Source organism: Oryza glaberrima, chromosome 3 (genome assembly GCF_000147395.1).
Source record: "Oryza glaberrima chromosome 3, OglaRS2, whole genome shotgun sequence".
Classification (NCBI taxonomy): domain Eukaryota; kingdom Viridiplantae; phylum Streptophyta; class Magnoliopsida; order Poales; family Poaceae; genus Oryza; species Oryza glaberrima.
The window spans coordinates 13,831,416-13,843,762 of record NC_068328.1 but is presented as its reverse complement, the minus strand read 5'-3'; the positions used below and the strand labels follow the sequence as shown (position 1 = coordinate 13,843,762).

The following is a 12,347-nucleotide window of genomic DNA, read 5'->3' as shown; positions in this document are numbered from 1 at the left end:
ACCACTTAAGCGACGCCTACGAAAATCATTTTCACAGGCGGACCACTCAAACCGCACCTGCGAAAATGGTACCTACCCCAAAAATTTCTAAGTCTTATCTTCTCCTCCACCCCTCCCCATCACTTATTTCCCTCACTCAGCTCTCTCTCTTCCTCAAACACTTTCCCCTCCCCTCAACGCGCGTCTGGGCGCCCCCTCCCCTCCCTCCCTCTACCGGCGGTGGCGGCGGCGCGGGGCGGTGGCGACGACGGCTCGGCAGCGGCGGCTCCCCTCCCACCTCCCTCCCAGATCCGGCCGGAGGAGGGAGGGGGAGGCCGGCAAGGGCGGTGGCGGCGGCTCCCCTCCCCCCTCCCTCCCAGATCTAGCCGGAGGAGGGAGGGGGGAGGCCGGCGGGGGCGGCGGCGGCGACGACCACGCCCGGCGCGGCTCCGGCCGGGGGAGGGCGGCAGTGGCAAGGCGCGTGGCGGCGGCGCCCGCGATTTTTTTTTGCTTTTTCAACGCATTTTCGCAGGCGGGCCATTGCCATTGTCCCGACTGCGAAAATCATCAGTCGTTGGGCTACAGGCGGGCCTTCCCTCCGCCTGAAAAAATCGCTTTTGGCCGCTTGTAAAAATACTTTTTCTAGTAGTGTGACACGCAGTTCATCTTTTTCAGACTGCTAGGAGTTGACTTCAGATTACAACTCTGCTAATTAACAACAGCCTTCATGTGCTTAATAATCAGCTAGTCTGTTATTGTCTATTTTCTATAACTAACAAAGTTGAAGATTTATCGTGAAGATGTAGGAAAGGCTCACAAGATACATGTTAAATATCTGAAGAAGTTGATGCCAAACTATAACTTCACATGGCCACTCACATGAACGCTATATTTGATTATGCCTGCGTACGTGTGTACCATTAGTTGCCAAGATTCGGGGACACGGACCGAATGAAAATTTATATATATATATATATATATATATATTGACCCTTGACTTACCTCAGCTAGCTGAAACACTTGTATGATCATAAATAGTGAAAATTAGTGCTTTCATTGTAAAAAGGCTCCACTTTCATATTTCTTTCAGAACAGGAGATAGATAAAGTTCTTTCCTGAGGGTGACATTGCAGCTAATCATTCCTTTTTTATGACGCTATTCGTGATTATGGCTGACAACCGAGGTCTGCATAGCGAGACGTAGCTCTCTCGTTACTCAATTTCAACTTAAAACATTCTTTTGAAATAATCAGACTAATTAAAAAAAACAAAATAAGTGGCCATCAAGTAAACTGCACAAGAAAACTAGCCTGTTAAGTCACGCATTTACGTAACTATGACCTATATTTTATATGTAATATCAGAATGTTAATTATTTGGATAAATACATGTAGGTTTTTAAGACGCATGGTGTTTGCGCGACATAACTGTTGTGTATATTGAGTATTTAACACGTAATAATTAATTAGCTTAGATAATTCTTAAGCTATTTTCAGTAATTTATTGCTATTTTATCATATCTAGTACATCTTTTGTACAAATTTAGAAGAGGAACATTTACATAAATAAGTTGAACATAAAGCGTCAACTGTCAACTTCTGGTTTTAGCGAGTTTAATATTAATTGCTAGAATTAAAATTAATTATATGGGTATACATTTTTAAACTTGTACACAATTTTTAGTTATTATAATTTGCCATAGTTCAAATTGGACAAGTATTATATGGCCAATGCAACAATACACATCTCAAAGAACAAACAAAGCAAATATCATCAGGCATTAAGTGAAACTCCATGGTTGAGTAAATCAGCAAATAATCAGGTAATTCATTGTCAGATACTACCTCCGTCCCAAAATATTTGTCACTTTGAGTTTTTTTTTTTAACTTTTGATCATTCCTCTTATTAAAAATATATGAAATTATTATTTATTTTGTTTGTGATTTGCTTTGTTATCAATAATACTCTAAGTATAACTTATCAATTTTTATATTTGCACTAATTTTTCAAATAAAACGAATAGTCAAATGTTACAAAGAAAAAGTCAAAGTGACAACTAAACTAGGACGGAGGTAGTACAAAATCAAGGACCATTGCCTCAGCAGCAAGAGGAGGAGGCAGTTAGGTCATTCCTAACGCAATGACTAGGATGGTGTCCATAGTATTAAATAAGTTGCCACATAGAATAAAAAATGACGTGGCAAGTGAATAAATGAGGAAAGAGAAGGAAACCATGTCTTGAATGAGACATGGTTTCTACATAACATCTAAGATATCATGTGAGATAAGTAGCATTAAATTTAAGTATAAAATAGTGACGTTTGCATTGGAAGATTAGTTTCTAGTACTAGTTTCTTAATGATATGAAGTTTATGGAAACTATGCCTAGTGTCTTGGGTTGAGAATGACCTTAGATATGGACATTCTGGTTTTCCTCTATCCAAGGTCTCGGAGAAAGTGGATTTGATTACAAGTTTTATTGTAGGTGCAAGTCTTTTGCGAAGGTAAGCTGCGACTTGACGAGCATGGTGATGCACTGAGCTAATATTTGATTTATTATATCCAAAGGCATCATTCCACATTGCTTGAAGTGTATCAACAGTTGATAACTCCAGCCCAGGGGTGTTTTTAATTTCAGCGATACGAACAAGAAATTCAAGCTGGCCTATAGACAGGTAAACATGCTACAATTTGAGCATAAAAGCATTCTCTAGAGTCTCCTTGTCTATGAACAATAGCTTAAATATAAAAACAAAATTAAGTTGCCATCAAGTAACCTTCTTGTAGAGTTTAGTGTCGGAGTACAAAATGTTCATCATTAGAATCCCACAAAATGTTCAAGACTAACCAGTGGTATTACCCAGAGTCATTTTTTTGACTGGGCAAAAACCCAAAGAAACACCAAGCCTGTCGAAGCCATGTGTCCAGCATAGCAGGTGTACCAATGAAGAAGAAATTAAGAAACACAATAAGAAATTAACAACACAAAGCTTTGTTGCAGGTGAAAGCCTTTCATGAAGGTAACTAGCTGCAATTTGACGAAAATGGTGCTCTAAGCTGATGCTTGATTCGTATGACGTATCCAAAGATATCATTCCACGGTGCTTCAACTGTATCAACAGTTAATAGCTCCGCGATATGTGCAAGAAATTCAGGTTGCTCTATGGCCCCTTTGTATCCTGTAACAAGGACATCTTTCAGATGGCTGTACTGAAACGGAGAAAAGCTCCTCAAAATCATAGGTTCATTGTCGAATGGCCATAAAGCAGAAATGCAAAACTGCAACAATTCAAATTTAATAGGATCATTGGGGTTACAACTGAATTTTATAATCAAAGAAATAAACCAGATGACGGCTATCAAATAGATAACATACATAACCACGTCTAAACTTAACTGCTTCATCCTCAAAAAGAAAAAAAACTCAAAAAGAAAAAAAAAACCTTAGGGGTTGCTTGGTTTGCTCCAAAAGTTGCCGCACCTCATGTTAGGCAAGTTTGACCAAGTTAGCCTATTGTTTGGTTCATAGCCACACTTGTGACAAGATTCCTTTACAACTCAATAAAGTCTATTGACATTATGGCTCCATATGTCATCAACTCAATAAAGTGTGGCACATTTCTATTTTGTTAGCTAAGGTGCGGCTCACTATTTATAAGCCACAACTTAGATAAGTATGGCATAAAAGTATGGTCAATAGTGGTAAAATTAGTATAGCATCCAAACATCTCCTTAGTGTTTCACCCTCACCGGCTCAAGCATGACGGAGTGGCAGCGGTTCCGCCGCCGGGACGGAACGGAATCGAACAGATAGAAGAGGTTTATCATTGGAGGCCCAATGGTGCGACTGTTCTTTTATGAGCCCAAAAATAAGATATGGCCCATTACACCCGACTCTATCCCTCCTTTCCTTTTTTTTCCTTGAGATTTTTTTCCAGCTTACATATGATATATTGGCTTGTAGGATTGATTCAAAAGAACTTCTTAGGGCCCCTTTGATTTGGAGGAAAAACATAGGAATTTTAGAGGATTTCAATCCTATAGGAAAATTTTCTATGAAACCCTTTGAAATAAAGGATTGAATTCTATCCAATCCTTTAAAATTCCTATAGAATGGACAATCTTATAGAGATTTTGGATGAAATTTAGCAAGAGCTTCAACCTCTTGCTAACTTTCCTTTGAGTCTATCTCTCTCATCCAATTCATGTGTTTTTCCTGTGGTTCAATCAAACGGTCATTCCTGTGTTTTTCCTGTGTTTTGCAATCCTCTGTTTTACACTTACATTCCTATCAAAATCTTATGTTTTTCCTATTACTATGTTTTCTCAATCCTGCGATTCAAAGGGGGCCTTAGGATAAGAAAAACCCTTCATATTTTAGAGGATTTCTAGCATGAGGTCTGGCCTCATTTTTTTTTAAATTCTTTCAAAAATTCCAAACATCTACTACTATTTTGAGTAATTTTATGGTTTTATCTGCCGCAGGATTCAATGGACCAAGATATACAGTTTTTTTTTCCTATTTCAGCAATTTTAGATTCTTACGTTCCAAAATAGCCCTAACATATCAGGGCAATAGCAATGCAAGATATGGGTCCATACCCATAGCCCAAAGTCACAGCTCAAAGATACTCACCCCACAGTGCAAGCACCCATATATGTGTGGATAGAGACACTGATGAAGAGTACCAAGCCCACAGTAGGCGTTACCCAACAATGCGCGAGGTCACGGGAGGGGCAAAGAAATTTTCCTCACCTACCCCTCCTAGAGCGAGGGTCGACCCTATCCATTCGACGATTCCAGCCATTCCTCTCGTCTCTCCGCCTCGCCCTCCTCTTGCCGTGCCTCCTCCCACTCCGCTGCACACGCCGTCGCCTCCTCCTAGCCGTGCGTGCTCGCGTCGAAGGGCAGGTACCGCGTCGCTATGTGTGGGGACGAGGTACAAAGCGTGGGCGCGGTCTCCCCCTCCACCTCAGTGAAACTCATGCGTGGCAGGGTGTAGCACCGATCCACCGTGGAGCGCTGTGAAAGGCCTCAGCCGTTTCTTTTCTTTTTCTTCCATGCCTAATGGATTTAGCTTGTGTTTTCAAGGGTAAGGTTGAGCATTATCCAAAATAAAGGGTAAGGTTGAGATTTGGGATATTGTTGTTGTTACCAAAAATATTAATTATGCTGACTATTCAAGGCTAAAAAGTCGTTTAGTACGTTTCAAACAGGCAAAATCCTAAAATGGTGAAAACCCTTCGCACGGAAGAAGATTATTTTCTCCGTCTCAAAATATTACCACATATAATGGAACAGTAGGAACGGAGTAATTAGTAGAAGAAAGAAAGAAAAATTAAGGGCCCATTTAAATTGTAGGATTGAAAAAAAAACATAGGAGTAGAAAAAACGTAGAAATAAAATGTCATATTTATTGGATTCCTATGGGATTTTAAAACACAATAAAGTCTCCAAACTATCGTTTGATTAGCACACAGGAAAAACGCAGGAATGAATCTTAGACACATGAAGAGGAAAACATGAGGTGAAACCTCATACTTATTTTCCTCCAAAATTGCTCTAGTAAGATTTATTTCATAGGAATTTCAAAGGATTTGATAGGAAACAATCCTTTGTTTCAAAGGAATCTACAGGATTATTTCTCATATGATAAAATCCTCCATAATTTATATGGTTTTTCATTTGATTCAATGGGGGCCTAAAAATGCCATTGGCGCAGCAGCAGAAGAAGAATAAGCAGCCAGCACAGCAGGTAGTTGGGCCTGACACTCCGATAGATTGCGACCTTCTTGTTGTTTAACAACGTTATCTGACTTGAGAGTCCTCGCTGTCAACCGTAAGCTGCTTGAGCGCGTCGCTTTCTTTCTTTCTTTCAGTTTTTTTTTTTCCCGTCCCCTTTCCTCTCGTTTCTTGGCTTTGTGTGTTGCGGCAGATTGGATTCTATTCTAAACCCCAGCTAATACGCCACGCCACCACTCGGAGCCAAGCCCTAGGCTCCTCCTCCTCCTCCTCCTCTTCTCCTCCCAATCCCCAATCCCTGTTCGGCTTCTCCTTCCTCCCCTCCGCGGCCGATCGCGATGGAACCCTGAGCTACGTGGTTGGTGCTTCACCGCTGGAGTAGAGTTCTAGTATAGTAGGGTTTGGGGGCGGCGGTCTCGGAGGAGGGAGGAAGCCTTTGGCCATGGCGAGCGACGTGCCCATGAGCCCGGAGCTCGAGCAGATCGACGGCGAGGTCCAGGACATCTTCCGCGCCCTCCAGTGAGCCACATCTCTCCCTCCCCTGTTATTGTTACTGTTACTCTTCTCTTCTGTTCAGTACTTACTAGTAGTACTATTAATATGCGCACACACAACTCTGCGCTGAGGCCAACCCACGCTGGTTCAATCGTTGTTTCTATCTTCTTTACTCCCTCCTGTTTTGAGCCAACTGGATGCCTAATCTGTCCCAAGCGATCGTCAGATTGTTTGCTCCGGTGCGATTTCAACGATTTTAACTAAATGAATTTGGATAATGATAGTATACTTCGACTTGTTTTCGGAACATTTAGATACCAAATTGTCCGATAACATGCGCGCCTTGCAAATTGAACTTTTTGGACTGCTTGAGTATCCGACAAACATATATTTTTGACAGCCTGATGTATAATTCAGTATTCTTTTTTTTTTTCAAAAAAAGAAAAAAAAGGGCTCTATAAGGCTGTATAAGGAATGAGTACTCAACTTGTAACTGAATAGTTGGTAGTTAGGCTGCAGAAGTGGCCTGTTAGGCCACATGATTTCCGCAAGGTGGGTGACCACATAGATACTACCTTACTGCTTTTCAGAATCTTGAGGGCACTCCATCCTTTTTAATATGGCACTTTATAGGTTGCGCAGTCAAACATTCCAAAAATCAATATGCTTAAAATCAACAAATTCAAATTCACATCTGGGAGGCCATGGCAGCTAAAGATTTAAAATATAAGAGTACCGTCGGAACTTGAAACAACAAACTTTAGTGCATTCAGTGGGACATGATATTTTCTTGATGAAACCATTCTTATTTTGAGTGTATTTAATTCCAATGAAACAGTTACAAGTTTCCCAAGGGACAAGTTTCAAGCACTAACGTATTGACCTTATGAGCATGCCTAACAATTGCACAGTACGAGTTGGTCCAAAGTCAATTGTACTCTTGATAACATTGGACCATAGCGACATATGTTTGAATCTATATTGGTCACATTTGAAATATTTCTGTACTACCTGCCTTATTAATTGCTAACTTGATCTTGCAGGGAATTTTAATTTTCCTATTATTTTTTTTCTTTTTGCAGAAATGGATTTCAAAAGATGGACAAGATTAAAGATTCAAGTAGGCAAGCTAAACAGCTGGAGGATCTCACAGCAAAAATGAAGGAGTGCAAGCGGTAGGTTAAGCTGAGCGTTCTTCAGTCTGCTATCCCGAAATTGTTGTTTTCTTTTTGATGCCTATACTGTTGTTATTTTCCTATTCATAGGCTCCTCCTTTCAGCTTTCTTTTATTCCTAAATGAAAGCATGGAAGTCTTTCCATAATGTATGACCCTCTAGACCATAATTTGTTGATATACGGTGTTAATATTATTATTTTTAATTCACAATTAAACAGACAACAAGATGTAATCTGTTGGATTTACGAGAGTTTCCGCTTTGTTGAATATACACTGATTCTGTTTTTAAAACGTCCTTTCCAGTTTGATCAAAGAGTTTGATCGTATATTGAAAGATGAGGAGTCAAACAACCCTCCTGAGGTCCACAAGCAGCTAAATGACAGAAAGCAATATATGGTTGGTACCTCCCTTTGATATGCTATTTGTTGTAGCCCATCTGTGCATACTCATGTAAAAGTTTCTTATGAACTGTACAGATCAAAGAGTTGAATTCCTATGTCACCTTGAGGAAGACGTAAGTCAGCAAGTTCTCTTGATGAATAAATATGTTTCACAGAACCTCTAGTTTAGTCTCTGTTGTATTATATATAACCAATTCCATTGGGAGGAAACCCAGTTTCTTAAACTGAAAAAAAATGCTCTTGTTTATAACATCCGTACCTCCTGCAATATTCTTCTGTAATGTCTTTTGTTACTTCTAGTAATGCTAACACAAACTATCTGTTGCAGATATCAAAGTAGCCTAGGTAATAATAATAAGAGGGTTGAGCTCTTTGATATGGGCGCTGGAAGTAGTGAACCTGCTGCCGAGGACAACATCCAAATAGCATCAGGTGAAAATAATCACGTGAATCTTTTTCAAATGTGGTTAATGCCATGCTAATAATCTTCTTAAATGTAATAATTGCCTTATGATTGCTGAGCATAAGATGCAGAGCTTGCAATCATGTTGAGAGTATATGAAATTACAAAGTATTGTGACGGATCGATTTCTTAACTTTTGATACTATAATGACAAGTAGACTATATTATAGATTTTCTTTTGAACAACAAAGTAGAGAAAACAATTAGTTTCGAACATGGTTGAGCTGTTTGGTTAAGTAACATTACAGCATCCACTATATGGAAATGCAAATGAAGCATGGTATTTATCTTGTTTGATTTGAAGGCAATAGTGTTATATAATTCATAAATACCTTTTCGCTTCACGATGATTAATTTTGCCTGGTAGATTGCAAGATACAAGTTTCTCAAAAACTGAAGAGGAGCTAAAAGAATTTATTTCAAGACTAAAAATCTTATTACTGGGTTTTGCTGGCTCATTGATCTTATCACGCTGACAATGACACTATGGAAAGCTAGATATCTCTGTTAGTTCTTATGTAATCACCTGTCTAAACTTGCAGCTATGACAAACCAACAACTGATGGATGCTGGAAGAGAACAAATGACTCAGACTGATCAAGCTATTGACCGTTCAAAAATGGTTGCTTTACGAACTACACTCACTCTTGTCAATGTTCTTTCATGTCAAATTTACAGGACATCTTTCTTGTAGGTTGTGGCACAAACTATTGAAACTGGAACACAAACTGCTTCAGCGCTATCACAGCAAGTAAGTTTTTCTACATTACATACTATACAAGATTTTCCTGTGACATGCCTGTTTTGGCAATCTGGTATACTTGTGTGTTTAGTATGCAATCTAGTACAACAAATCTCTTTTGCTTTACAGACGGAACAAATGAAGAGAATTGGCAATGAGCTGGATACTGTTCACTTTTCGTTAAAGAAGGCTAGCCAGCTGGTGAAAGAGATTGGCCGTCAGGTACCCCCATCCCTCTCTCTTCCCTCTGCGTGCGCTTGTGCTTTTGCATGTCCAGCAGTACCTGAAATTTGAAATCCTTGCAGGTTGCAACTGACAAATGCATTATGGCATTGCTTTTTCTGATTGTTTGTGGTGTGATTGCAATTATTGTTGTTAAGGTATGTTCTTCAGGTTTTTTCTATGTACTTCCATCTCCTGAGGATTATGAGTGGATTATCCAATCAAACACACAACTAAATTTCATTGGTGATGAAAAATTCTTATAGCATATTGCTTATTTGTCCTTCACTACTTTAGGAGTGAAACAATTCTCTGAAACATTTTTTTAACTATAAACCGAGTTATGATTAGTTGTTAATGCTACTTGTCCAACTGCTTACACAAATGACATATCTGGCACTTTTGTTTTGGCCAATTGAGTTCAAACTTCTATTTCGTTTTTGCAATTCTTAGGCATCATACCACTAACTGTTGTTACTATGCCACGATTGAACTTGAATAACAATTAATCACAATATTTTATTCTTTTAACAGATTGTCAACCCACATAACAAGAACATCCGCGACATCCCAGGACTTGCTCCGCCTGCTCAAAATTTCCAGATTAGTAATAGGAGACTGCTGTCGGTAGAAATTATCAGAGGTCTATGATGACTGTGCTTGCAAGTTCCATGCAGGCGGAGTTCAGCTCGTTTCTTCAGAGTAGCTTAATTGCGGTCATAAGATACTACGACATGCTGTAAAATTCTTAGTGCCTGTATATTTTATTCCCTGGTGTATTAGATATGAAGTCAGTAGATTCCCGCGTCTGATGCTTGTATACTCCCCGGCCTTTTGGTTGTGTGCATAAATGCATTATAGAGATGAGATCTTTTACCAGTCAAAATTTCAATATACCAAAGTTCTAGCTAAATTCTGCATCTATGGCATCTGAAACGGTAGAAATTTGCGACAAAAACAATGAATACGACCTGCTCAAAATATTACATACGAGCAGGCTATTGCTTGCTTGCAGGAAGAAGACTAGACAATAAAATTTATAGAATGTTTTAGCTAATGTACATGATTACACCATCCAAAAGGATGGAGAACTTTCACTCGGAGCCAACCCAGCTGCAGGCAGCGTCTTTCAGTACCCCTCGCCGCCGCATCATCTCCCGGACCTGACGCACGCCGTCCCATTTCCCGGCCGCCGCGAGCGTGTTCGACATCGCCATGTAGGCGCCGGGCCTTTGCCTCCCGGCGGCGCGGCTGAGCTCGAACACCTCCCTCGCGGCGAGGCCGGCCGTCTCCACGTCCCCGTGCAGCGTGGCCGCCCCGAGCAGCGCCGCCCACACGTCGGAGCTGGGCCTCGCCGGCATCCCCCTGATGAAGTCGTGGGCGCGGCGGACGCTGCCGAACCTGCCGAGCAGGTCCACCATGCACGCGTAGTGCTCCATCCGCGGCCTCAGCGCGTGCTCGCGCTCCATGCTCTGGAACACCTCCTGGCCCCGGGACAGCAGCCCGGCGCGCGCGCACGCCGACAGGGCGCTCAGGAACGTGGCGTGGTTCGGCCGGATGGCGTCGTCGTGCCGCTGCCGCAGCATCTGCTCGAACAGCTGGAGAGCCTCGTCGGAGAGGCCGTTCTTGCCGTACCCGTCGATCATCGAGGTCCATGTGATGACGTTCCGCTCCGCCATCCGGTCGAAGATCCTCCGGCCGTCGTCGACACGGCCGCACTTGGAGTACATGTCGAGCAGCGCGCTCCCGGCCTTGATGTCGGAGGAGAGGCTGCTCTTGATCACCTGGCAGTGCACCTGCTCGCCGATCTCCGGTGAGGACAGGAGCGAGCACGCGCCGAGAACGCTCACGAACGTCGACACGGTCGGCCGGAACCTCGCCCGATGCATCGACTTGAACACCTCCATCGAGCTCTCTGCCGTTTCCTCCGTCTTGCTGTAGCCTTCGACCATGGCGTTGTACACCACGACGTCCTTCTCGTCCATCGTGTTGAATATCTCTTCAGCGTCCTCGTACAGCCCTTCGTTCATACACCCGACAATCAACGCCGTCGAGGACACCACGGTCCGCACCGGCATTACGTCGAACACCCGCCGCGCGTACCGAAGCGACGCGTTCTTCACGTAGGCGTCCACCAGCGCCGCGAAAAGGACGTCATCGGACTCGACGACCGACCTCACCACGCGGGCGTGGACCTCCCTCACCGCGCGGGGCAGCGCCAGCGCCGCGGACAGCTTGAGCGCCATCGACAGCACGAACACGTTCAGCCTCCCCGTGCACCTCGCCAGCCGCCTCACGATCCCGAGCGCCTCCTCGGGGAGGCCCAGGCGGGAGTACCCCGCGGCGAGGTAGTTGTGCGCGGCGTGGGTCGGCGCCGGCATTCCGTCGAACACCGCGCGCGCGTTGTGGTGGGAGCCGCATCGGAGGTGGAGGAGGAGGAGCTTGACGGAGAGGTCGTCGGTGGGGCGGAGGCCGGACTCGAGTAGCTGCGCGTGGAGGGTCTGGGACCCGGGCCGCGGCCGGGGCCGGGGCTCGTCGAGGAGGCTCTGGACGACGGCGGCGAGCGCGGCGGCGGTGCGGAGGTAGCCGGGGGCGCGCGGTGCGCACCGATGGGAGTCGGCATTGTTTCGCTGCTGCATTTTTTTTTTGGGCTCACTTTCGGTGAAAGGCCAGCATTTTAGCCTTTTGGGTTGGGCTGCAAAGCCCGCAACGTGTCTCCTCCCAAAGAGAAAAAGAAGCGGCTTTTCCCAACGCAGCTGCAGTTCGCGTCTCTACTTCCAAATTTTCTTCTCAAAGTCTATCGCCATTACGTTCCCAAGCCCTGCCTCTATACACACATAAAAACAACAGGAAGAAGGAACAGAGTCAGTTTCGTAGCTTCAGATCCAAGAATCTTTCCCGATTCATTCAGATGATCGGAGCTTTCCGTCGGCATGCGTAGATACTATGGAGTTCTCTGCTCAGAACAAGTTGGCGCTGAAGCTGCCCCTGGCTTTCCACTTCCAGCCCACGGACGATGACCTCGTCCTTCACTTCCTCCGCCACAAGATCGCCGGCCTGCCACCGTTGCTACCCATCTTCATCAATCTCCTCGAGCAACGCCCCGATCATACATCTCCATCTC

General features: G+C 43.5%; 2 protein-coding genes across 3 annotated transcripts; one reads left to right on the top strand and one right to left on the bottom strand.

Annotated features, from left to right (window-relative positions):
* The first annotated feature begins 5,898 nt into the window (after positions 1-5,898).
* LOC127768393 (novel plant SNARE 13-like) lies at positions 5,899-10,109 on the top strand. Of its 2 annotated transcripts, XM_052293971.1 has the most exons (10): positions 5,903-6,241; positions 7,300-7,392; positions 7,698-7,791; positions 7,872-7,909; positions 8,125-8,228; positions 8,802-8,881; positions 8,954-9,010; positions 9,131-9,223; positions 9,307-9,381; positions 9,758-10,109. In XM_052293971.1, the coding sequence occupies exons 1-10, from the start codon at positions 6,165-6,167 to the stop codon at positions 9,872-9,874; spliced, it is 828 nt and encodes a 275-aa protein (XP_052149931.1). In that variant the 5' UTR covers positions 5,903-6,164; the 3' UTR covers positions 9,875-10,109. The 2 variants fall into 2 exon arrangements, with proteins under 2 accessions (XP_052149930.1, XP_052149931.1); XM_052293970.1 differs by having other exon boundaries at positions 5,899-6,241; positions 8,954-9,223.
* A 34-nt stretch (positions 10,110-10,143) lies between these two features.
* On the bottom strand, positions 10,144-11,862 carry LOC127768392 (pentatricopeptide repeat-containing protein At1g28690, mitochondrial). The gene has a single exon (XM_052293968.1). The coding sequence runs from the start codon at positions 11,860-11,862 to the stop codon at positions 10,318-10,320; it is 1,545 nt and encodes a 514-aa protein (XP_052149928.1). The 3' UTR covers positions 10,144-10,317.
* Between the last annotated feature and the right edge of the window lie 485 nt (positions 11,863-12,347).

Excerpts from the sequence above, each read along its gene's own strand:
- LOC127768392 (XM_052293968.1), bottom strand. The coding sequence starts at position 11,862 with ATGCAGCAGCGAAACAATGCCGACTCCCATCGGTGCGCACCGCGCGCC.
- LOC127768393 (XM_052293970.1), top strand. The coding sequence starts at position 6,165 with ATGGCGAGCGACGTGCCCATGAGCCCGGAGCTCGAGCAGATCGACGGC. Across the intron at positions 7,792-7,871 it reads ATGACAGAAAGCAATATATG|ATCAAAGAGTTGAATTCCTA; the intron begins GTTGGTACCTCC and ends TGAACTGTACAG. Across the intron at positions 8,229-8,801 it reads CAACATCCAAATAGCATCAG|CTATGACAAACCAACAACTG; the intron begins GTGAAAATAATC and ends CTAAACTTGCAG.